The sequence below is a fragment of the Lepus europaeus genome, chromosome 18 (assembly GCF_033115175.1).
Source record: "Lepus europaeus isolate LE1 chromosome 18, mLepTim1.pri, whole genome shotgun sequence".
Classification (NCBI taxonomy): Eukaryota; Metazoa; Chordata; class Mammalia; order Lagomorpha; family Leporidae; genus Lepus; species Lepus europaeus.
In genome coordinates, this window is record NC_084844.1 from 36,074,035 (window position 1) to 36,099,267 (window position 25,233).

At 38.3% G+C, this 25,233-nt stretch overlaps 1 protein-coding gene across 6 annotated transcripts in view; it reads right to left on the reverse strand.

The window, feature by feature from the left end:
• The window catches only part of BCAS3 (BCAS3 microtubule associated cell migration factor), a 602,204-nt gene that overhangs the window by 347,283 nt on the left and 229,688 nt on the right, over positions 1-25,233 (reverse strand). For all 6 annotated transcript variants that reach the window (XM_062215515.1, XM_062215514.1, XM_062215517.1 and 3 more), the window contains exon 15: positions 22,245-22,509. In XM_062215515.1, the coding sequence (XP_062071499.1) occupies positions 22,245-22,509 (265 nt within the window). The remainder of the gene's footprint in view (positions 1-22,244; positions 22,510-25,233) is intronic.

Consider the following 25,233-nt stretch of genomic DNA (forward strand, 5'->3'; position numbering starts at 1 on the left):
TAGCACACAGTGCACTCCAGAACTATCCTTCTCAACCTGCTATTGTGTTCTCAAGAAAACACCAGAGCATTTGTGGGCTTCTCATGGTATATCTGTCTATAACACATTCTGTCTTAAATCGAGCACATCTGAAAGAGGAAAACAAATTGTGAATATTTTATGTTCCCAGTCTATCTCATAGGATATGCCAAGCAATTTAGAAACATAATGTTTTTTTAAAAAAAGATTTATTTTATTTATTTGAAAGAATTTACAGAGAGAGGTCTTCTATCCACTGGTTCACTCCCTAAATGGCCACAGCAGTCAGACCTGAGCCAATCCAAAGCCAGGAGCCAGGAGCTTCTTCTGGGTCTCCCACATGGGTGCAGGGGCCCAAAGGCTCATGCCATCCTCTGCTGCTTTCCCAGGCACATTAGCAGGGAGCTGGATCAGAAGTGGAGCAGCCGGGACTCAAACAAGCACCCATATGGAATGCCAGCACTGCAAGCCATGGCTTTAACCCACTGCACCACAGCGTGGCCCCAAAACAGTTTTAATGGAAGAAAAAGCTAGGTTAATAAAATGGTCAAGAAAGGCATGGTTAAGGAAGGCAAAATCAAGATTAAAATGCTAGTATTTCTGATAGTCCACAACAGGATAATAGAAAAATGGCAAAGTCAAAGTAAGGGACAAAGGAAACTGATTAAACATGATCAAGGTAATAGACACAGAAAAAGATTTAAGGATGGGTGCTGAAAAGAAGACATTAACAGATGAAATAGCACACCAAAGACTTCATTCAACATTCATTCTTACGTTAGGCCCTGTACAAAAAATCCTGGGTGAAAACATCACAGGGATTTTCAAAGAGTTCATAACATAATGGTGCAGAAAGGCATATGAACAAAAAATTTAAAAAGAAAAACATGCTAATAAAGATATATGATGGGCCAGCACTGCGGTGTAGCAGGTAAAGCCACCGCCTACAGCACCGGCATCTCATATGGGCTGCTCCACTTACAATCCAGCTCTCTGCAACGGCCTGGAAAGCGGTAAAAGCGCAAATCCTTGGGCCCCTGCACTCACGTGGGAGACCTGGAGGAAGGGCCGGATCAGGGCAGCTCTAGCCGTTGTGGCCAATTGGAGAGTGAACCAGCAGATGGAAGACCTCTCTCTCTCTCTCTCTCTCTCTCTCTCTGCCTCTCTTTCTTTCTCTGTGTAACTCTGACTTTCAAATAAATAAATGTCAAATAAATAAATAAATCTGAAAAATGTCTCAGGAGCAAAGAGGAAAGAATTATTTTCATTATCACTTATTTATTTGTTTTTAAATAGGAATTCTCTCTTTTCTAAAAAAGATTTATTGGGGCCGGCAATGTGGCATAGTAGGTTAAGCCTCTACCTGCTTTGCTGGCAACTCATATGGGTGCCAGTTTGAGCCCTCGCTTCTCCACTTCTGATCCAGCTTCCTGCTAATGCATCTGGGAAAGCCGTAGAAGATGGCCCAAGTCCTTGGGCCCCTGTACCCATGTGGGAGACCTGTAAGAAGCTCCTGGCTCCTGGCCTCAGATTGGTGCAGCTCCACCTCTGGCCACTGCAGCCATTTGGGGAGTGAACCGGTGGATGGAAAGCCTCTCTGTCTCTCTCTCTCTGTCTGTCTCCCTCAGTAGCTCTGCCTTCCTAATAAATAAATAAATATCTAAAAAATATTTATTTATTTATTCGAAAGTCAGAGCCATAGAGAGGAAGAGGCAGAGAGCAGGGGCAGGGGGGTGAACGGAGGTCTTCCATCCGCTGGGTCACACCCTAAATGGCCACAACAGTCAGAGGAGGGCCAGACCAAAACCAGGAGACAAGAACTTCTTCTAGATCTCCCACGTGGGTCCAGGGGCCCAAGTAGTTGGGCCATCCTCCACTGCCCTCCCAGGTACATTAGGGAACTGGATGGAAAGTGGAGCATCTGGGAATTGCACCAGTGTCCATATGGGATGCTTGTGTCACAGGTGGCGGATTAACCTGCTATGGCACAACACTGGCCCCTTCATTACTATTTTAAAAGACAACTATAAAAAGCAGAAAAGATTGTTCCAAAAATTTTGATCATAGGGGAGTGAGTCTATTTCTTCCGATTATTTTTCTAACATAAAATAAGGAATACAATCAGAAGTGTATGAACAGCACTAGGGGCTAGTAAAAGGAACTAGATAAAACCACAAATCTCCACAGACGACACATGAACTACATGTAAATAATACACATCTAAAAATAACTCAAATACATAAAAAAGCATGAAGACCCTTTCTTCTCTGTTCTAGTGTTAAAAACTTGTTCGAATGATTTTTGCACAACTTCTTGTCTTTGTTTTAATTCAGCTCCAAAGTAACAAAACTCCAGATTTATCGTCCACGAGATGGGTGACTCCTCCAGATTAAAGACAATGTCTTACTAATCATTAACAGTTCAATAAATGCTGAATATAGGAAAGAAATATTTTTTTGCACATTCAGAAGTCAAAGAAAAATACAGGCATATGATCTATATAAAAAGTAATCTTGGAGGGGACTCAAAGTACTTCAGAACATAGCCAGAAGACCCAAGTCCCTGGCCTTTACCATCCTGCTTAGCCTCCTGTTGACTCCGCCAGGAGCCCAGACTTTCGAAGAGATCTTCAGACACTTCCTTGTGTATAAATCATGCCTAAATTTTCAAGCGAGGAAGTTTCATTAAACCTCAAGCCCCCTAGTGTAACAAGGTTCAGCAGGAAGAGGCCTCTAGTATTGCTCATGGAGCTAGATGAACTCTAGCCCTATTGTTTCTCTCTTTCTTTGTGTCATCTCTCAGGAATATATGTGATAGTAATAATAAAAAGAAACATTGCTGAGATCTATGAAGAGAGTCACTCCATAAATGTGTCACCTTCCTTTCCCTTATTTACTACACTTTTGTCTTTTCTCTTTATTGTAGAAGTACAAGGAAAAGAACAGAGATGGTTTAATGGCAGCTTCAGCAATGGGATTCATGGAGCCTTAAGATACATAAAATATTTCACACACCATTATACTTTCAAATTTCAGCTGGGACAAGACCTGTAAGTGACAAATGCCATGAGAATGGATATTCTCACAGTATTTCTGGCACAACCAGACAGAGGAAGTCCCAAAAATCTCATGAGAAAATAAGCTCTTCTAAGACTCTCATCCTACTTTCTTGGGCTTCCTCTATAGATAAACTTGCCTAAGCCTGCAGGCTTTCGGGTCTTTATCCAAAGCCACTGGAGCTTTGATCCTTTAGAGGTTTACCAGTCCCCACAGTTCTCTTGGGGGAAAAATATTCTAAGTTCCAATAAAATGGTTTCTCAATAAATTAAAGCAGGAATTCTATCTGGGAATAGAAAAATCATTGAAAAATCAGAATTTTTAAAATATGCCCTGATGTTTAAAACTGTGATATTTTGATTCCATTCTGTTTTTGTTTACTGTTACTGTTTTTAATGCTAAAATACAAAGCACTAAGCAAGAACAGTTCACTCTGGGGTTTCAACCACTGACTTTCTGTGTTTATCTCAAACAAGTCTACATTTTTGAAAAAGGAAGTATGAAAACAATCTCATGAGTTTTTTGTGTTATTCCCCCTCTCTGAGACCTTTTGGATACAGAATACCTGTCAGAACCTACGACTCAGGCACACAGAAGCTCTAAATCTCCACACTGCCTCATAGAACCACGCCCTCCACATGTGGGATTGACACGGTATGTATGATCTGTTTACTAAAATTTCAGCTAACTTCAAAATGCCACCTTATTTATGCTTTGTCCCACATCATGTTTTCCCAGACGTTCCTTGCTATAAAAACACAGAGGAAAAATGGATTAAGCTGGGGATAACCGTGAACACAGAAAATAACAATGGGCTTTGTCGCTGCGCTGGAGAAAGAGCTTGTCAGGTCAGTTTTGCAGAGAGGCCTATTCCCAAACCAGTCATCATTAACGGACTCACTTCCACAGGAAAAAAAAGACAGAGTCTGAAACTCCGGACAAAAGAAATCCCTGCAGACAAAGTAAAAACAAATTAAAAGACCCATTATAAAACACAGATGCTACAAGGAAAATAAACTTTCCAAGATTTACTGGGCTTTGACAAACTTGGACATTTGTGGAAAAGACATCAGCAGCAACTCCCAGGTAATGTGCCTGCAAAGCTTGACTCCTTTCTGTTTTATCTTTTCCCTCTATGCAGAAGCTGCTGGGTTGGTATTCTTAGCTTCTGAACGCAGCGATGTGACAACATGTGAATGTGGCAAACTGCTGGAAAGTTCTGAAGCAAACAAGACTCTTAAATTGTTGGACACTTCAGATTATGCTACTAAAGTTAGTATCAGTCTACCTGTATGTGTGTATGCATTATAGCCCCTCTCCAAAAAGTTTCCCTCTGCTACTACATTGTGAAGCGAGGGAAATAAAATCAGTTAGATTAACACTCAGCAATCAAAGGATAACAGTAAGATCAGAAAGAACCTTTAAAAGTATGATTATCAATGAAACAGAAAAGAAAGTTTTTGTGTGTTTTTGAGAGGTAAAACTACAATAAAATAAAGTGGACCACACAGAGCACCTGGATGATTGTTTACCACAGTCCTTTTGTTGACATTAAAGATGTAGGGATACACAGGTATAGAAATGGTAGATATTCATTTGTAAAAGAATAAAAGAATGGTAGGCAGCATTAATGCTGCCCTAGGAACAGCTACTAACTTTTTCCTTCTTACTATGGACACACACACTTTATTCAATTCAAGCACTCTACTTTTCTGAAGATTTATAAGGTATCTTCCTATAATTCAATGGAATTGAAAAAAAAGTTTGTTTTGGTTCAATAAATGTTTAAAAGATTTTATAATGTACTTATTTGAGAAGCAGAAAGACAAAGACAGCGAGATGGAGAGAGGACTCCCAACCAATGGTCTGCCCCTAAATGTCCCTGGTTTTTGGGACACAGAACTCATAAGCCAAGAAACTCAATCCACGTCTCCCTGGAGCATGACAGGAGTCTAGCTATTTGAACCATTACCACTACCACTGCCTCCTAGCGTCTGCACTAGCAGGAAACTGGAACCACAACCCAGTTACTACTTTACAATGTGTGACACTGGCGTCCCAACTGCCATCTTTACTGCCAGGCCAAATCTTCGCCCTGTTGCAAAGCATTTTGAAATCCATGGGGATGAGTATAGAGGCTCCTACAATTTTATCAAATTCTGTTTTCATTACTTCCCCACACAGTTACCAAAAATCCACTACAGTCCTACTAAAGAAAGCTTTCATTGTCTCTGATCTGTTCATCTGAACCTGGATTAATGAGGTACACTGAAACTTAACATCAGTGTGAGTCCTTGCTCCCCCATCAGAAGGAAATTCTACAGAAACAGCCCTATTCCCAAGTATTTCCAATACCTATCTCCTCCTCCTAACTCTTCTCATACTCTAAGATAACATGTAGACTTCATATTGTCTGCATATCACTCCAAAGCAAAAGTTAGGTAATGAATTTTAAAGAGCTTTTTTCCTTTCCACAGAAAACCAAAGTTTTTGGTTTGCCCCTAATATTCTACTGATGCAAGTAATGAAAATAGGGTCTCTGCGAAGTTAAAACCACTGCTTAGCACTTGTATGCCAACTAATTTAACATCGAAGTTTTCTCAACCAAATTCTGCATAACTGCTCATGAAAATTAAATAAAATCCTCACAGAATACATAAAGTATCCTGGGCAAATGGGAACTTCCTGCATGTGGGTGACTTCTGGCTGGACTGGACCCACTCTCTCTGTCTCTCTCTGCTTACCCTCCCCCCTCCTTCCTAGATGAGAATGACAGGCTTCCCAGCTGCAGTTCCAGGACTTTCACCCTCCTTTCTGACCTTTTCTCAGGCATGTTCCAGTATAATCTGTAATCTACTCAAGTAGGAAAAGGAAACAGCAGCGCCCTGGTGAGAAACAGTGCCTTCTGACCCACATACCAAACTGGGCGGAAGCAATGCTTGTTCACAGGAGTAGAGGAGGGCAGAACACACAAATAAAAGAAAATGAACTTCATATATGTAAGTGGGGGTGGGTGTAGATGTATGAACATATGTATTTAGATACATTTTAAAAGACTGTTGACACACAGCCCAAGTGACATAATAAAAGAGAGACAATTCTGAATAGACATTGCTTTGGCCTAAACTTTTTTTAGAAGTGATAGATGATGAAGTAAAAATACTGGGAAACACTTGAGGTTTTTTCAAGTAAACAGTTTATGTCACCATAGGAATTACTACAGGTACTTTGACAAACAGTGGGAAGGCAGAAAGATAAATGTCCCACACAATACACTAGAAAATAAGAATCTAACCATCCCCCCCACCCAAGAAGGGGATTGAGGTTATTAATGATATTGTCATCACTTGTTGCCAGTACATAAAAAATAACCTCTATGGAGTTTTGCTAGTGCTTATCAAAAGAAATTACATTATACTAGTTATTCAATAATTAGACTAAATATATATAAATACATATATATTCATGATAAATAATGCTTTAGATAGTTTTTTGGTTTCATTCTGAACACATTCTGACTTACTCATAATTATCTTAATGTATTAGCTATGGTAACATATAAATTTAAATATTTTTCTTTCCTTAAAGTGCAGATCAACTGAACAGGAACAGGTATTTGGTCTAGTGGTTAACAACTGGCTAAGAAGCCTGAATCCTGGGGGCCAGCACTGTGACTTATTGGGTAAAGTCGCCGCCTGTGGCCCCGGCATCCCATATGGGCACCAGTTCATGTCCCAGCTGCTCCTCTTCCAATCCAGCTCTCTATGGCCTGAGAAAGCAGTAGAAGATGGCCCAGAACCCACATGGGAGACCTGGAAGGAGCACTTGGCTCTTGGCTTCAGATCAGCCCAGCTCTTGCCATTGCTGCCATTTAGGGAGTGAATCAGCTGATGGAAGACCTCTCTCTCTGTCTCCCTTTTTCTCTGTCTGTAACTCTACCTCTCAAATAAATAAATCTTTTTTTAAAAAAGAAGAAGCAGACCATGTCCCGTATAGGAGTACTTGGGTCCGATATCCAACTCCAGCTCCAGTTCCTGCTAATGCACACCCTGGGAGGCAGTGGTGCTGACTGAAGGAACTGATCTGCTGCCACCCATGAGGGAAACCTGGATTGAGTTCCAGGTTCCCAACTTCAACTGGAACAGCGCCTAGGCTGTTAACAGGTACATGGGGAGTGGATCAGTGAATGGAGGCTGGCTCTCTCACTTATCTGTCTCTCAAATAAATTTTAAAAATTAAGAAATATAAAATAAACTAAATTAAATTTAAAACTTTGAAGTAACAAAGAGACAACCATTATCACTGAAATCATAAGTGGAGTTTAAGCTACATATAAGAATATAATTTAAACTACTGTAAAAAGTACTACAGAGAGCCTAGAACAAAGAGGGTTAAAAACTTAAAAGGAAAAAAGGAGACTAGAAAGGAGATGTGATCAAGAGTTAGAAACAGGCTGCAGCGCACCGGCCACAGCGGCTATTGGGGGGTGAACCAAAGGAAAAGGAAGACCTTTTTCTCTGTCTCTCTCTTTCTCACTGTCCACTCTGCCTATCAAAAAAATAAATAAAATAAAATAAAAAAGAAACAGGGGCTGGCACTGTGGCATAGAGGGCAAAGCCGCCACCCCAGTGCCGACATCCCATATAGGCATCGGGTTAAGTCCCGGCTGCTCCACTTCCGACCCAGCTCTCTGCTGTGGCCTGGAAAAGCAACAGAAGATGGCCCAAGTCCTTGGGCCTCTACACCCACATGGGAGACTGGGATGAAGCTCCTGGCTCCTGGCTTCTGACTGGCCCAGCTCTGGCCATTCTAGCTGTTTGGGGAGTGAACCAGCTGATGGAAAACCTCTCTCTCTCTCTCTCTCTCTGCCTCTGCCTCTCTGTAACTCTGCCTTTCCAATACATAAAAAAACTTACAAAAAAAGTTAGAAAAAATATTCCCAAGACAGAAAAATATAAAAGAGGAAGAATAATAGGACTGTGAGGAGTTCTACAGAAATATTTTTAAAACTTTATGAAAAGTTTCATACAACTTAGTTTCAATTACACAGTCGACCCAAATTACTAACTGAATGAACAAAATCTTCTCTTTAAAAGTGGAAAGTTTATTATTCTTAGCATACTCCAAGATTCTGGGATAAAATAAGTTTATTAAGAGCTGTTGCTCTTAATATTTAAGAAGTTTTAGGAATTTTTAACTCTTTTTAAATATTAGGATTGCAGTTTGATGCCCTTCTAACAACAAAAGGTCAAACAAAAGTATAAACTGACAATATTTATATAAAGAAACATGTAGAAATAGAGCCTACATATGACATTTATTTAACACTAGAGAGATAAACCAAATTTTCTGTATAAATAATAATCACAATAAAAATCTTGGACATCTTACTTTAGGATCCCAACTATTCTTGAAACTATCATATTAAAATTCCTTAAAATTTCCCACTCCACAGAATCAAGCTCAAATTTACTACTGGAACTAAGTGATCAGAAGTGAAGCTGTTTGGCCCTAGGTAAAAATCTCGAGAAGTAAACCCCCATAATCTAGCATCTTTGAAACTAAAGACAGATGAATTAACTCCCTAAAGTATAAGCCTTCATCAAAATTATTTCTTGAAAATATTATATCCTCATCTGACTATGAGTTTCCTACAAGACAATTTCAAGTCTGTTGAAACACAGAATGAAGGGGTCGGCATTGTGGCATAGCAGTTTAAGCCTCTGCCTGCAATGCAGGTATCCCATTTGGGTGCCAGTTTGAGACCCAACTGCTCTACTGATCCAGCTCCCTGCTAATGTACCTGGGAAAGCAGTAGAAAATGGCCCAAGTATTTGGGCCTCTGCACCCGCACGGGAGACCAGAAGAAGCTCTGGGCTTCTGGCTTCAGCCTGGTGCAGCCCTGGCCATCACAGCCATTTGGGGAGTGAACTAGCAGATGAAAGATTCTTCTCTCTCTCTGTCTCTCTGTAACTCTGCCTTTCAAACATAAAACCAAAACCAAAAAGCAATTAAAAGATAAGCTTATTATTTTCATTAATAAAGATTGTATACAAACTGTGAAGACTTTTCATATCCATGGATTTCAAAACTTTTTTCCAGAAAAATCACCCCATTTCCCATGAACTTTCTATAGTACCATCATTGCACAAACAGAAGTACTTCACTGTTCAAGGAATAATACGGAATCCTATCAGCTTGACTCAACAAATATAATTTTGTTATTTGAACTAGCGAACATACAAGATACGAAAGTATTGAGAATCGGTGAAGAAATAAAAATAAACACTTTACAACAAGAAGAAATACTGAATTATTTGTGAGATTTAAACTGTGGTTTAACAATTTATACTTGTCTTGAGGAACAATTAAACATTAAAATCAAAGTATTTTCTGTTGAATACAAGTACAGCAGAAAAATGTAAGCAACTTTTCTAACAATCAAAAAAGACACAAGCCACAACAGCAAAGACTTTCTTCTCCCCACCATCTCCAGTACTGCCTCCTCCCCACCGCCCCCACGGAAGCCTTCCTTCTTTTTACCCATGACTGTTAAGGATACTTTCTGGCTCTATTTCAGCATCATGACTCAGGTCATGAGAAGTGTCAAAGATGCATTTCCTTCAGATGGGAAAGAGCAACACATTTTAACAACCATATAAAGACGGGAGTATAGTGCCAAAGGGCCAAATCAGCATTTCTGACAGCAGGAAAGATAAAACCTTTTCCAGTCACATATATTTTATTTCCAGCTTAAAATCATTTAAATATCTGTCTATCAAAATATGCTTACATAATCTGCTTAAGAAAAAAAACAGGAAACCAATACTTAATTTAGTTGCCTAAATTATCAACAATTGTGAACGAGAATTGTTCACACACACAAAATTCAACATAGCATCCCTTATGCATATTAGTAGTTTAAGTCTCTCTCTTCTTCTATATTTACTTTTCCAACAGCATACTCATAAATTTACCTATGTACATAAAAACTCCTTTTATAGAAAATCCTTGAGAATAAGAAGCACAGAGAGAGGCAACATCTTGATTGAACATCTTTGGGCAAACTGTATCTCACAAGCAATGGTTCTTCTTCTTTCCCTGTAATTCTACACTATAATAGGAACACTTTTTCCTAATCAGCTACATCACTGTCAGAAAACTACACACACTTATTTATCAACACCGTCATCTTATTTTTGCCCTCATGGATGATTTTATACAAGTGGACACGTTTCACTCCACTCCAAAACTAGACTGAGATATTACTGAACATTTATTAAGCATTCCATACTGTAGATGATTCTTAACACTGACTATGGAATAGCCTGTCTCTTCCAAAGCTGCCAACAGCAATGCACACATTAATTCCACTCTGTCCGTTCTGAAGTAGTTTCTCTTTTGTGTCTCATTCTAGCTTCAATATTCTCACCTGCAAAAACACATCACCCAATGTTAATAACTCTTTCAATGAACCTTACATCCTCTTCCTCTTCTCATTCTCCTCCGAATGCAAAATGCTACTCACCCTATTCTGTGAAGGACCATCATAGTTTCAATTTCTCGGTATGCATAACCTTGGCAAAGCCCTTACCCCAGTCTCCCCTTTTGTAGTTTCCAACTATCAACAAACAAATTTCTAGTTGCTACTAAGATTTTAACCTTAAAATAACTCACGCTGGTACCACCCAGTAAGACAGTTTTTAAACCTGTTCATTTAAGTCAGTCATTAAGACAATGTTTAATATATATCCTGTGAAACCTACCCACTCTCTGCTCCTTCCCAAACTTATCTTCATAGCAAACCTGAAGTAACATTTTAGGTCTTTATCTAGATTAGCATATAAAGAAATGGACAATTTGTCCATTTCCCAAAATTAGCTATTCCACCCAACTAACCCTTCTCTTTTGGATAGTTTTTATGCTTATTCACTTCAAAAACTAAAAATCTCATTTAAAGAGAATTACTTCTACTTGAATGGAACCAGATAAGAATTATTACTAAATGAAACTCTTCAATGAAAAAAGCAATAGCAAAATATAAACAGTTTTCCAAATCCTTTTTCTTATTCTCATCTCTACATAAAAATAACCTTAACTCCTTTAGCTCCTGAAATCCAGCTTCTGGTTTACTACCAGAAAATCTATACTACCTCAACTATAACTTGAACAGAGAGAAAGAGTCCTTCATGAGGAAACTGACCTAAGTGAAAAGATCTCTGAATGGTGACTGGTGTGGGTAACCCAGTAAAATAACCAGTCTTATCTGATAGTCCACTGGGACCTATACACTGGTATGCCTTTCTCATATTCAAAGGGTTTCCAATCAGTAACCTAACACTAACTTATTGATTAGCTAGGTAAACACAAAATCATAAAACAACAATAAATTAAGAGAATCATCAGCCACTTATCAGTCAACATATACCAGACATCGATGTCAATATTTTAAATAACCAGTCTGATAGGGCCTAGTCATAGGTATTTTTTAAATTCATCCAGTATAGGTTTTATGCCAGGGTTGAGAACCATGCTCTAACATCTATGAGGAAAATCAAACCACAACTACTGGAAAAAGAACTCACAAAATAAAGATACTACACGAGGCCAAAAAACCAAAGAACTTAAATTATAACTGTTGGGGCTGGTGCTGTGGCACAGTGGGTTAAAACCCCAGCCTGCAGCACCAGCATCCCATATGGGCACTGGTTTAAGTCTCGGCTGCTCCACTTCCAATCTAGCTCCCTGCTAATGCACCTGAAAATAAGTGGAAGATGGCCCAAGTCCTTGGGCCCCTGCACTCACATGGGAGACCAGGAAAAAGCTCCTGGCTCCTGGCTTCAGATCAGCTCAGCTCCAGCAACTGTGGTCAATTTGGGGAGTGAATAAGCAGATGGAAGACCTCTCTCTCTGTCTCTATCTCCCTCTGTAACTCTTTCAAATAAACAAAATAAATCTTAAAAAAAAAAAAAAAAAAAAAAAACCTTTAGGCCGGTGCCACAGCTCAATAGGCTAATTTCTGCCTAGCGGCGCTGGCACACCAGGTTCTAGTCCCGATCGGGGTGCCGGACTCTGTCCCGGTTGCCCCTCTTCCATCCAGCTCTCAGCTGTGGCCCAAGAAGGCAGTAGAGGATGGCCTAAGTGCTTGGGCCCTGCACCCGCATGGGAGACCAGGAGAAGCACCTGGCTCCTGACTTCGGATCAGCGCAGTGTGCTGGCCGCAGCACGCCGGCTGCAGCGGCCAATGGAAAAGGAAGACCTTTCTCCCTGTCTCTCTCTCACTGTCCACTCTGCCTGTCCAAAAAAAAAAAAAAAACTTTAAAAATTATAAACTATTGCTCAAAGAAATAAGTAATCTTAAATCTATGAAATAAAAGAATTCTATAGCAAAACATTCAAAGAAAAAGCATAAGCATATTAAAAAGTTGTAGAAATAAAACCAGAATATGATTGGAAGATAAAGTTGAAAAGAATAAAATGGAGAAGAAAGTTAGGGGTTCAGTGTAGAAACCCCACTTTTCAACTAACATGATTTACAGAAAAGGGCACAGAGAGAATTACAGAGACGAGTCAACCCAAGAGGCCTCCAGAGAAGGACAGAGTGGAGAAAGAAGGGAGGGAGCGTGCCTTTTTTTACTGTAATATTATGGTATTATCAGAGTTTCATAATACATACATATATTTCATCAATTTAATAAAAGTATTAAAAAGTTAAATAATGGCAATGAACATCCAGCCAATGGAAACAGAACAGAAAGGATGAGGTTAACTATTAGTCCTAAGAATGGCTCGAGGCCTCAGTGATGGAATTTAATCACTCTGGTGAAATAAAGATCACAGATAACAAGCCCTTAAACAAGAATATATAAAGAAGTAAAAAAAGAAACTTTTAGAACAGCCTAACACCACTTGCTCCTATAAAATAACTAAAAAAGTTAACTCTGTTCAATTATTTGAATTCATCCACAGGAATTGGTATCTGGATGGAAGACTCAAAAAAGGATGTTACTTGATAGTAATATATGTTCAATGTCCAAATCTCTAAGAAAACCCTGAAGAATAAGTTGGATAAGTCACAGGAAAACATTATAAAAACAAAGAAGAACTATTATAAAATCTAATGCAACATTAACATCAAAGGTATCCCAGGTCATGCATGCCAGGGTTTCCTTCTGACAATTAAAGTTGAGAAAATATTGCCCTCTAGAGGCATGTCTCATTAACCATTTAAAAGCAAAACTATGTGAAACTTTATGATTTGGCAATTAAAATACACATAAAAAAGCAAAACAATTTCATGAGTGGTAAAAAGCAAAACAAGAAATTCTGTGTTAGTTTCATGTGCTAACTACTTTATCTAGCACTTACTTTTAAAACAAACTTACAGAGAAAAACGTAGCATATCCAAAATGGAATACACAGGAAGATAACATATTTCATTCATTTTTTAAAAATTTAGGATTAGCTTTTATTGTAATACATTTTAAAGTTTATTTTGAGGCAAATATCATCTGGATCTTCTAAAGCTACTTCACAGGTGATTATATTGCACTTCAAAACTACACTATTTATGTACCTTCTTCTCAATTTTGAGGTAGAACTAAAACTGGTCTAAAAAATATATTATATTAAAAATCAAAAACTATACTATCTTTACATAATAGTTAGTTCTACTAGCGATTTTTAAGTGAAATTACCTTGTTTTCACAAAGGTGAAAGCTTTTTGATCTAAAGTATTGATCTGCTCCTTTTGAGAAATTATAAATATTGGGATGAAACATGCAAAATAGGTATAGCTTGGGATACAGTACATGTCAAAACTGGCATATAATAGCAAGATTTTTTTAAAGGATGACAAAAGAATTCATAGGAAAACAAGTTCACCAGAAAAATGCTTGGTTTGAAAACAAATCAGTAACAAAACTGCCTCTGAACTAAAAGCAATAAAGTACATGTAATCAGAAAAACCAGGTACTAAATTAAGATCTCCTGAAAGAAGATTTCTCTCTACTTAACATGTATATACTATTTATATACTCTATGTCATATGAGGCATAAAATTTAAAGCAGAGCTACAGTGCACATGATTGATTTTTCCTGGCAAAAATTAAAACATGCACATGGAAACTTCAATCCACAAGTAAACAGTGATGTGGAAAGAGAAGTCAAGAAACATCACATTATTATTGATTCTCTTAAGTAGATGAAACTATATAAGGCTGAAATGTGTGGTTGCTTTGTATTTACAATTGTGATGTGGTCTGTATCAAGAAAACTACTGATCAACAAAAGTAAATAATTACAATAAACCATCAAATGAAAGCTATAAACAGAGACTCTGAGTGGTAAGAAGAATGCCTCATACAGATGCTGAAAGAAAAACGATACTGCCAGTTTTTAAAAGCACTTCACTGCAGTTAGAAGGCCCAAGTCCAAGGAACCAGAGGCCTCCACCAAAGGTCTTAGAGTCCATCTGGAAACAGGAGAATCTGGCTGTCCACAGCTCTGACTCAGAAATGACTCCTTCTCAGAGGATGAATGGATTAATGGGAAAGGAGACACTTCTGAGAACTCTGGAGAACTACAGCAGTGAATCCAAGATCCCTCTGTCAACTAGATGGAAATAGCAGAAACAAAACAAATTCCTTAAAAATCCTAAGACACACTATATTCCCGAGCCTAAAATGGAAAAATAAATAAAAGGCAAATTCTCAAAAATGGGTGGATTAATTTATCAAGTGATACATCCTGATGCACAAAATTAAAATGAGCAAAAACAGATTCAAATAATAAAATAATACTGCCATCCCACTCAGTTTTGCTATCTCCTCATTCAGAAACCAAAAGTCAATTTTTTATATATATATATACATATATATATATATATATGGCCCAACAATGATGTAAAAGCTTGCACAAAAGAAGTTCATGATTATCTTTCATCCACTCATTATCTATCAAATTGCTCATTCCCTCTATGTTGCAGATAAGAATCACAATATCAAACTTAAGAAAAATTAGTAAGTCTGACATTAGCAGCTGCCCCAATGATGATACTAATGATATCAGCTAATTTTTTAGTGAGCATTTGATATGTGCCACATCCTCTTCAAAGTGCTTTGAGCTTCACAGTAACACTTGAAGGTCAGTATCACTATCTACATTCTGCAAATAGAAAGCTGAGTTCCAAAACGAAAAAAGAAATAAAATAGAAAAAAGAAAAACACACAGAAAGAAAGAAAAAAGAAAAGATTGAGTTCCAGGTGGATTGATAATTTGTCTAAGCTTACACCGTTAAGAAGTCATCAAGAATAGATTCTACCCCAGGGAGTCTAACTCTGGGGCCTCTAAGTGCCTTGCCAAGGAGTTTACAGATTAGCAATAGACAACCTCAAAAATAATAGGGAGAGGGCACTCCACATAGGAGAGTTCGGATTTGCTTCCCAGCTCCGGCATCTGACTTCAGCTTCATGCTAACCCTGGGAGGCTGCAAATGATGGTTCCTGGTGTTCCCGCCACAGTGTAGGAGACCTGGATTACGTTCCTAGCCTCTTGCTTGGGCCCTCTTGGCCTCTACAGGTATTTGGAGACTGAGCTAGCAGACTGGGGAGTTCTCTCTCTCTCTTTGTCTCTCTCTCCGCCTGCCTCCCAAATAAACAAAAATGAAATAAACATAACTTTTAAAAACTAGTAAGTGAGGCCAGCGCCGCGGCTCACTTGGCTAATCGTCTGCCTGCGGCGCCGGCATACCGGGTTCTAGTCCCAGTTAGGGCACCGGATTCTGTCCCGGTCGCTCCTTTTCCAGTCCAGCTCTCTGCTGTGGCCCGGGAGTGCAGAGGAGGATGGACCAGGTCCTTGGGCCCTGCACCCACATGGGAGACCAGGAGAAGTACCTGGCTCCTGGCTTCGGATCAGCGCAGCACGCCGGCCGCAGCACACCAGCCGTGGCAGCCATTTTGGGGGGTGAACCAACGGAAAAGGAAGACCTTTCTTTCTGCCTCTCTCTCTCTCACTGTCTAACTCTGCCTGTCCAAAAAAAAAAAACACACACACACAAAACTAGTAAGTGAAAAGCACTAAGACCATCAGTACAGATAAAGGATATACTGAAAAAGGAAACATGAACTTTCAAACTTTTGCATAGAGGGAGAAAACATAAAGCTCACCAGCCATTTCCATGCAAAGACAAAAGCAACCTCCTCTTTCCCCCAAACTTTTCCCCATTTCCCTGATCTCTTTTATGCCATATCTTTTTGTCTTTTAATTCTTATTAAAATTAACTTGGACCAGACCTTCATCACTCTAACAAAGTTATTTTTAATCACATTCACATGTCCTATTTCACTACATTTAATTTTCTTCTATTTCTCAGGTCATAGTTTCATTTACCTACTAGTAAAATTGAACACATTAATCAATCTCTTCTCTGTTCAAAACCTTCTTCACTTGGGCTCTAGAATTCTCCCATATGGCTTTCCTTTTTTATGTTGTTGGCTAGTTAATCTTGGAGGGCAGAAGGGCTCAGTCCCAGGACATCTCTATCTTATTCTCACTCACTCAACAGGTGATCTCATCCTGCTTCGGGTTTCAACTTCCATCCAAACATTTATCTTCATACAAACGAATGCCTTCCACTGAACTATATAACCAACAACCTACTCACCATCAAGCAGAGGTCAAAGAAACATCTTAACATGTCCAAAATTTCTGATCCTTTCTCCACCCTCAAACCTCAAACTTTATCCACAGCATTTTGCATTTCATTTGCTAGCAACCCCATTCTTTCAGTTGTTCAGACCAAAAGTGTTCAGACTGCTCACTGACTCTTCTGTTCTTTCATGCTTGAAATAAAATATACCAGAAATCCTGATAACCCTAACATAAAAAATCCAGTGACTTTGCAGAACCCCCATTATAAACATTGATTGTTCAACAAAAATAAGAGGGAGGGAAGGAGAGAGAAGCATGATCATGCAAAGTTCATCTTTCAGCAGGATTTTTGCAATACTCTTCTAACTGGACTAGCTAGGTTTCCACACTTACCCACCCACTGACTATACATTCTCAATAAAGATCTCCATTCTGACTTTGCCAAAACACAGGGCTTTCATGTCAGTCTTATTCTCAAAGCCTTCCATAGCCACCTCTCTTACTCAGAGGAAAAGTCGAAGGTTAACATTCCAGGCCACAGTTCCTCCCTGATTTCATCACCTATTGTGCACCTTGCACACTATACTTCAGCCACACTGGCCTTCCTGCCTTTCCTTCAACACTGTAGGCACATTCCCACCTCAAAATAATTTCACACAGGCTGTACCTATCTGCATGACTTTCTCCCTTGCTTTCATCAGGTCTTTGCTCAAATGTCATCACAGTGAAGCCTACAGGAAGCATACTAACTTCAAATTGCAATATTCTCCAGGCATTCCCTATTCTCCACTTCCTTCCCTTATTTTTCTCCACAGCTCCATGAGAACAGAGAATTTTTTTACTTTCCTTCACTGATATATTGCTTGAGCTCATGACAATGCCTAGACACAAGAAATATCAATTAACCCTTTATAGACTCTAAAATAAAAAGCAATCTTACCATGAGTGAAAAGCTCTTCATCTTGGAAAATAAAAAAAAAAAAATACTGCTTTTCTTAGAACAACTTATAAAGACATTTTAAAAATCTGATGGGAGGCTGGTGTTGTGGCACAGTTGGTAAAATCACTAGATGTGACACTGGCATACCATGTGAGTACAGATTCGAGTCCCAGCTGTTACACTTCCAATGCAGCTCCATGTTAATGGCCTGGGAAACAGTGAAGGATGGCCCAAGTGCTTGGGCCCTGCCACACATTGGGAGGCCCCAGATGAAGGCCCAGGCTCCTGGCTTGAGCCTGGCCCAGAACTGACTGTTGCAGCCATTTGGGGAAAGGAACCAGCAGGGGAAAGATATCTCTCTCTCTCTCCTCTGTGTGTGTGTGTATGTATGTATGTGTGTCCCTTTCACTCTGTTATACCACTTTTCAAATAAATTTTTAAAAATTTTAAAACAAAAAACATGATGTAAAGCCAGAGAGGCCACATTTTGCCAACTTCTGTGCAGGGTGGCAAGACACAATAGGATTTTTCTTTATAGTAGTCAATCCAATGGGAAACATAGATGTATCAATAAATTCCCATATTATAAGACAAAAGCATGCAAAGTAAACCAAAAATGAAGTTGACACATGCAATACCACATCAAGAGAAGACTTAAGAGAGAGACTGTTATTTCAACTGCCTTAGTAGGCAATCAAAGGCATAATAATTATTTGAAGAACAGAAAAGTACACAAATAGGAAAGTTACCCTCAAAAATCAATACATATGCAGCAAAGAGTAAAGAACTCAAATCATGATGGCACAAGAAGAGAGGAAGATGAGGCATTTCCTCACATTCTAAGATTATGGTGTGACATAAGCAGAAAATTGGCATATAATTAGAAAGGTAATGAATTAAACTGAAGTACAGTTAACAAACTATTAAAAACAAAGTTGTGCTATAATGAGTTAATGTTACAATAACATACAATCACATATAATTTCAAAGCTGTGATGAGCACAAAAGATATATTAAACCATTAAATAATTTAACACATTCACAATACATATTTAATAATAAAGTACTTGAAAAGTTCACAAAAAATGGAATCAGAAGTATGAGTCTTGATGAAAGGATTTTTTAAGTCCAAGTATAATTTCTTTCACAACACAGAGTTCCCATGTATGACTGAAAAAAAGTTTTCTGTGCCAAAACAAACTCACACTTTTAATTCCATTTTTCTAAGGACTTCTTTAAGTTCCCTCACATCTAACATGACATCAAAACGTCTGTGTTTTCTACTGGTACCAAAAACACAAGTACTGCTAGTACTGTGGCCATGTATTTTCTATATCCATATTGAAAAGAGATACTTACTTTTGGCTAGAGGACAATGAATATAAAGAAGTACTTTTTTTCTATCTCCTTTCATGAATCTCATGGTGGGAACCCTTCATCTAGACCAAGCTCCATCCAACAAGATAGGAAATGAAAAGCAGTATTTGTAAAGAATATATTTCAAATAAATAAACATCCTCTGAAAAGATAGATAAAATAATCCTAACCTGACTGGATTGGCTCCAAAAGTAAAAAGGAAATACCCCTATATCAACTGTTATTTAACAGTTTCCTTGACTTTGCTAAAAGGAGCACAGACGAACACTGGTACCAGGGCCAAAACATGATTCATTTTCAAGATGAATCCCTCCCTGTGCAAAGGTTTACATTGTCTTTAACCACCATCAGACTGTTTACCCATACAAACTGTAAATACATCATTTTTAGAACCAACTCAACAACAATGCCCATGTTGTTTTGACATGTTAAGATACAAAAATAAAATGGAGAAAAATGACCACCACTCCAATGACTATACTTCAAAAATGAGAAAAACTACATAGCAATGGGGAGAAATATGTTATCCTGGGAAACACACCTCTTGAAACTCACTGCTTTCAAAAGGGAAGCTTAAGTACAGCATCATTTTCAGTGCTGAGTCTCCCCTCTGAAATTTCTGTGAAAACACCAGAAAACCTAGGAAAGCACTAAAGCTTAGAGAAAACAGCATATTCTGGCTTTGAATTCAAGTATTATTCTTAAGCTACTGTCCTTTTACAAAAATATAAAACCTTTCATTGACTGGCACTTTGACACTTTTGATAAAAACATATGAAAGGTATTTGGTTGCAGTCATTTAATATCTGTCTTTCTCTTTGGAGTAGAAGACATAAGAACGCATTGTGTGTGTGCATGTGTGTGTGTACATCACACCTAAAAACTGGCACAGATTTTGTCATGTGGTTTACTCAGTTAAAAAAAAAAAAAAAAGAGGAATGGGAAGAAAATCAAAGGTAAAAAGAGGTCTTCCAGAAGTTCATGAAAATTTTTTTGCACCAAGATAAACAAATTTGTTCCACAAACCTTGTAAACTACACTTCTGCATCTGTGAGTTGTCTTGTTGACCTAGCTGCTGCACGTACACATTGAATCTCTCTCAATAAAAGCCACCGGGCACTGGGTAAGCCCTGGCATCAACTTGCTGCTGATTCTGTCCTGGAAGGTAACAAGTGAAAATCAAGTACTTGAGTCCTAAGTGTTATTCCAGGATCCTGGTTTTGGATTGGTCCAGCCCCATCTGATATGCACGTTTGGGGAGTGAACCAGCAAATGGAAGGTATCCACCACTATCCCCCATTTCCCCACCCTATTGCTTTGTCTTCCAAATAAATAAGTTCAATTTTCTAAAAACAAAAATATTCATCACAAAGAATCCTTAAAGAATCTATACTACATACTTAAATACCAATTTCCTGGCACAATACTTAAATAGAGATTCTACATATTTGAGTTACAGTAGTTCCCTTCAGGATACATGTACACTCTCACAGAAAGTTTTAAGAATGATGGAAAATATAGTCTGTATAAACTAAAAACATACATGTAGACCCAAACAATACTGAACAAGTATTACAAAATTATATGTAATGTGGTCAACACAGAAGCTAAAACAATAAAAGTGGGTATATACTCAAAAGAATTGCAAACAAGTAAATAAATAAATGTACACACATGTTCATAACAGCATTATTCACAAAAGCCAAAGGGAGAAAGAAGTATGGGTTTAGCCTAGTAGTTAAGACACAGGTCAAGGTGCCCACATCCCATATCAGAATGCCTGAGTTCATTTCTTGGCTGACTCCTGACTTGAGCATTTTGCTAATACAAACCCTGGTTTGTAGCAGCAATGGCTCAGGTAACTGAGTTTCTGCCACCCACATGGGAGTCCTGGATTGAATTTCAAAATCCTGGCTTTGGCCCTGGCCCAGCCCAGCTGTTATAAGCATTTAGAGTATGAACCAGCAGATGGAAGTTCACTTTCTCTGTTGCACTGCCTCTCAATAAATGAATAAATTTTTAAAATAAAAGGATGGAAAACAAACATCAATGGATGGATAAATGGATAAACTGGGTTATCTTACTATCTAAAATTGCCCAATCTTGAAAATCTAAAATGGTTATCCATCAAGGAGAATCTACAACACTCCAGGTAGAGTCATCTAATGTCCACATTGTCTTCATGATAATGAAACAGTAGCACCACTATGGTGTTATCTCACAAAATTAAGATTCATATATGAATTTCTACTCAAAATGAATAGATATATTTATACCAAGAAACAAGTAGAAAAAACTTCATTGCATCATTATTCCTACCAACTCTAAATCAAAAACACAACAAATACACTTCAGTATTTATAGAAAGGATAAACAAATAGAAGCATATTTGAACAGTGGAAAAATTAAAGTAATAGAATTAAGTGAAGTAAAACTACTCGCAACAACATGAATGAATCTCATCAATATAATGTGAAAGGAATCAAATATCCCAAAATATAAACGACACTTGTATAAAGTGGGAACAAACTCTACTCTATTTAAGAGAAGATTCTAATTATTTTTTTGAAGTCAGCATGTGGTAACTAGAAGAGAAAGAACTGTGGTTTAATGGTATGGGGCAAAAAAAATGTGGGGATTCTAACAATGTTTCATTTATTGACTGGGAGGAAGGTTATACAACTATTTGCCCTAAGATCTAACACCAATATATACCTTTGTTTTTCCTGTAACATTCTTATAGAAATCACGCAGAAAAATACTTTAACATAAAATGCAAATGCTGTTCTTTCTAAAATATGCATGAAGCATGACCATTCCTCTCCAAAAATGAATAATTCTAAGGAATTTTACTCTTAGAACTGACCCATTAAAGACAGAAAATGGGAGAAGAGATATGCAGAACAATGTTAAAATCTCCAAAGTTATGAGAACACTCTCACACTTTAAATGTCCTAAACATACCAAATATCATTATATACCAAAAAATACAGGCAGTTAAAATAATGTGGTCAAGACAACTGGTACCATATTGGCTTCAATTTATTAAATGACTTAATAAATAAGAATATCTAAAATGAGCCTAAGAGTTTATCTTTAAATGAACAGATAATAAAAAGTGTTAATTAATTCCAGACCTCTAAAATTAAGAACAAAGAAGGGAGACTGGAGTGAGTAGCAGAAAAGGAAAAAATTAGGTTTACCGTGTAGGGGTGAGCCAGAAGGACTGCTTGACAGGCCTGGAACAGGGCTACAGCGACCTCCCTGCTTAGACGTCAATTCTTGTTCAATCTCTTCCAGTCCAGCACTTTTCTGGAAACGGCTCATGCGATTTACTACTCGTGGTGATGTGTGTGTTCGAACACAAGGCTGGCCCCCATAGGGGTTGATGGGGAACACGTGGGAAGTACCCCGGAGGGTACTAACTACAACCCAGCGACAGTCATGGCTGAAGCAGATGTCTTGTACCTAGAAATGAAATAAGACATAACGATGACTGAAACTATTCAGAATATTATACATCAACAAAATTTCATGAAGAGCAAATCACAAATATAAAAAAAAACTGTGTTCTGGGGCTTGTGCTGGTTCAAATCCTGGCTGCTGCACTTCCAATCCAGCTCTCTGCTATGGCCTGGGAAAGCAGAAGAGGATGGCCCAAGTCCTTGGGCCCCTTCACCCGCATGGGAGACCCGGAAGAAGCTCCTGGCTCCTGGCTTCGGATTAGCTCAGGTCCAACAACTACGGCCATCTGGGGATTGAACCAGCAGATGGAAGACTACTCTCTTCTGTATCTAACACTCTCTCTTTCAAATAAATAAAATAAATTGTAAACACACACACAAACTGTGTCTACAGAAGAGGTTCACAATGAATACTGATCAAAACTTGATTCAAAGATTCTACAAAATTTAGAGGAGGAATTCTGGCCTTAGTGCATTGTGTGCCAAGTCAGAAAACAGTGCCTACACAGTTTCATCCTACTGATCTAAGGAGCTATAAGACAAAATATATGAGTCAGGTTTATTTTTCTAAAAGATTTTGGCTTCCAATAAGCACAGAAGGGTAAAAGTTTTAAAAGTGTACTATATAATTGAGCCAGAATTAATTAAATAAATATTTACTGGACACTATGCTAAGCACTGGCAACAATGAGGTAAACAAGAAACAACACTGTGCTTACAGTAAAACAGGAGGACAAGACAAATACTTATGAAACTAAAATACGTGGCCGGCACCGTGCCTCAACAGGCTAATCCTCCACCTAGCGGCGCCGGCACACCAGGTTCTACTCCTGGTTGGGGCGCCGGATTCTGTCCCGGTTGCCCCTCTTCCAGGCCAGCTCTCTGCTATGGCCCGGGAAGGCAGTGGAGGATGGCCGAAGTGCTTGGGCCCTGCACCCCATGGGAGACCAGGAGAAGCACCTGGCTCCTGGCTTCGGATCAGCGCAGCACACCAGCCGCGGCAGCCATTGGAGGGTGAACCAATAGTAAAGGAAGACCTTTCTCTCTGTCTCTCTCTCTCTCACTGTCCACTCTGCCTGTCAAAAAAAACTTTTTTTAATTTAAAAAAAAAATACGTATCAAGTGAAAAAAACTGTCTTATGTACCAGGCTCAGTAAAAATACGAAGAAAGGGAAACGCTAACTCTGCCTCTGAGATCAGGTTTTCACCGCCGTTCCCTACAAGATGGTGGCCGTAAAACGTAAGGAGTAGACCAGAGAACATCAGAATAGGCAATGGTTCTGGAATTGACATTTGAAGTAAGATATACTTACAAGGAAAGGAGAGACACTCCAATTTATACATGTTTAGACATTCCACATTAGATATACATTTACATATGTGCCTTATAAATGGAAGGCAAAAGCCAGAGCAAGGTATGTTTGGATTTTATTTAAGAAATAGTAGAGTCAAAATTTCAGTTTTGGAAAGTTGCTTCTACAAATAAAATGAGAAGGAATGGGTTTGTAAGAGGAAAATGAGGCAGGAAATTACTTCCAGAATCAGCTACAGATCTCTGAAGAGATGGAAGATGGAGAAGGGAGAAGGGCTAAAAACACTAACTGCACAGACCACAGCAGCAATACGCATGTATGGTCAGTGGTTGGCCCCTTCCCTTTTCACTAATGGACTACAAAGCCCTCCAGGACCTACAGCCTCTGTTGTCTGTCACAATTTGATTCTGCCCCCGTACTGTCAAACCAGACATAGAAAATATGTAAACAAATCAAGGAAGCTATGAATTAAGTAGAAGTCCTCAAAGCAAAGAAGTACTTCTCAATATATTAGACATTCAAATAAGCCTGCTCCACATACTTACCAACGCACAAGTTTCTAAAAGACCCTGGAAAGTCTTAAATAAAAAATGTTTGTTTAATGTATCAACGCAAAAACTTAATTGGTAGACTACTGATAACAAACAGGAATACATGGACAAACCCAAAATTCAACCACATCTGCCCAACTTGATTAATGCTAACACATCCTAATGGCACAATAATGTTATAATGGAAGAAAATACTGAAAGCTGATGAACTTAAAAACACAGCATTTCACACAAAAAGTTGTCTCACAAGCATTTAACCTGTATAGTTTGCTTATAATAACTTTCATTTTAATAGACTTCTCCATTAAATAGGTTAGGACCCTATTAAAAGAAAGAGTAGAAGGAGGTGAAAAGTGAAATAAAGGGAATGTTAGGTCAAAGAAAAGTATAAATAGTGAATGCTAGAGAAGAAACTAATAGTGCCTTAAGAATTTAGTATCAATATTCAAATGCATTCCCACATGCCGGAGTCAAACACAAAGAAAAATATCTTCAGGATTATTGAGTAATTTATGCTTCATCCATAGGGCATCTGACACACATTATCTAAAACTTTTTTTCCACAACACTTATATTCAGATCTCTTCTTGTACTATCAACAAAAATGACTTACCTTATTTCACATCTAAAAAATGCTTGTGATATGAAGTGTTTTTAACAATCAGTATCAAGAGAGGAAGACAGAATTCTACCTAATGCTTACTTAGAAAACTGCTGTTGAAAAAGTGATTCTGCTCTATGACCCTGAAGACACATCAGTAAACATATATGGGCAGAGAAGGGTTGTTAAAGATAATAGCTGTCAAGAGAACTAGAATAATCCTTTAAAATATATCACAGAGGATAACAAGTCACATATCCACA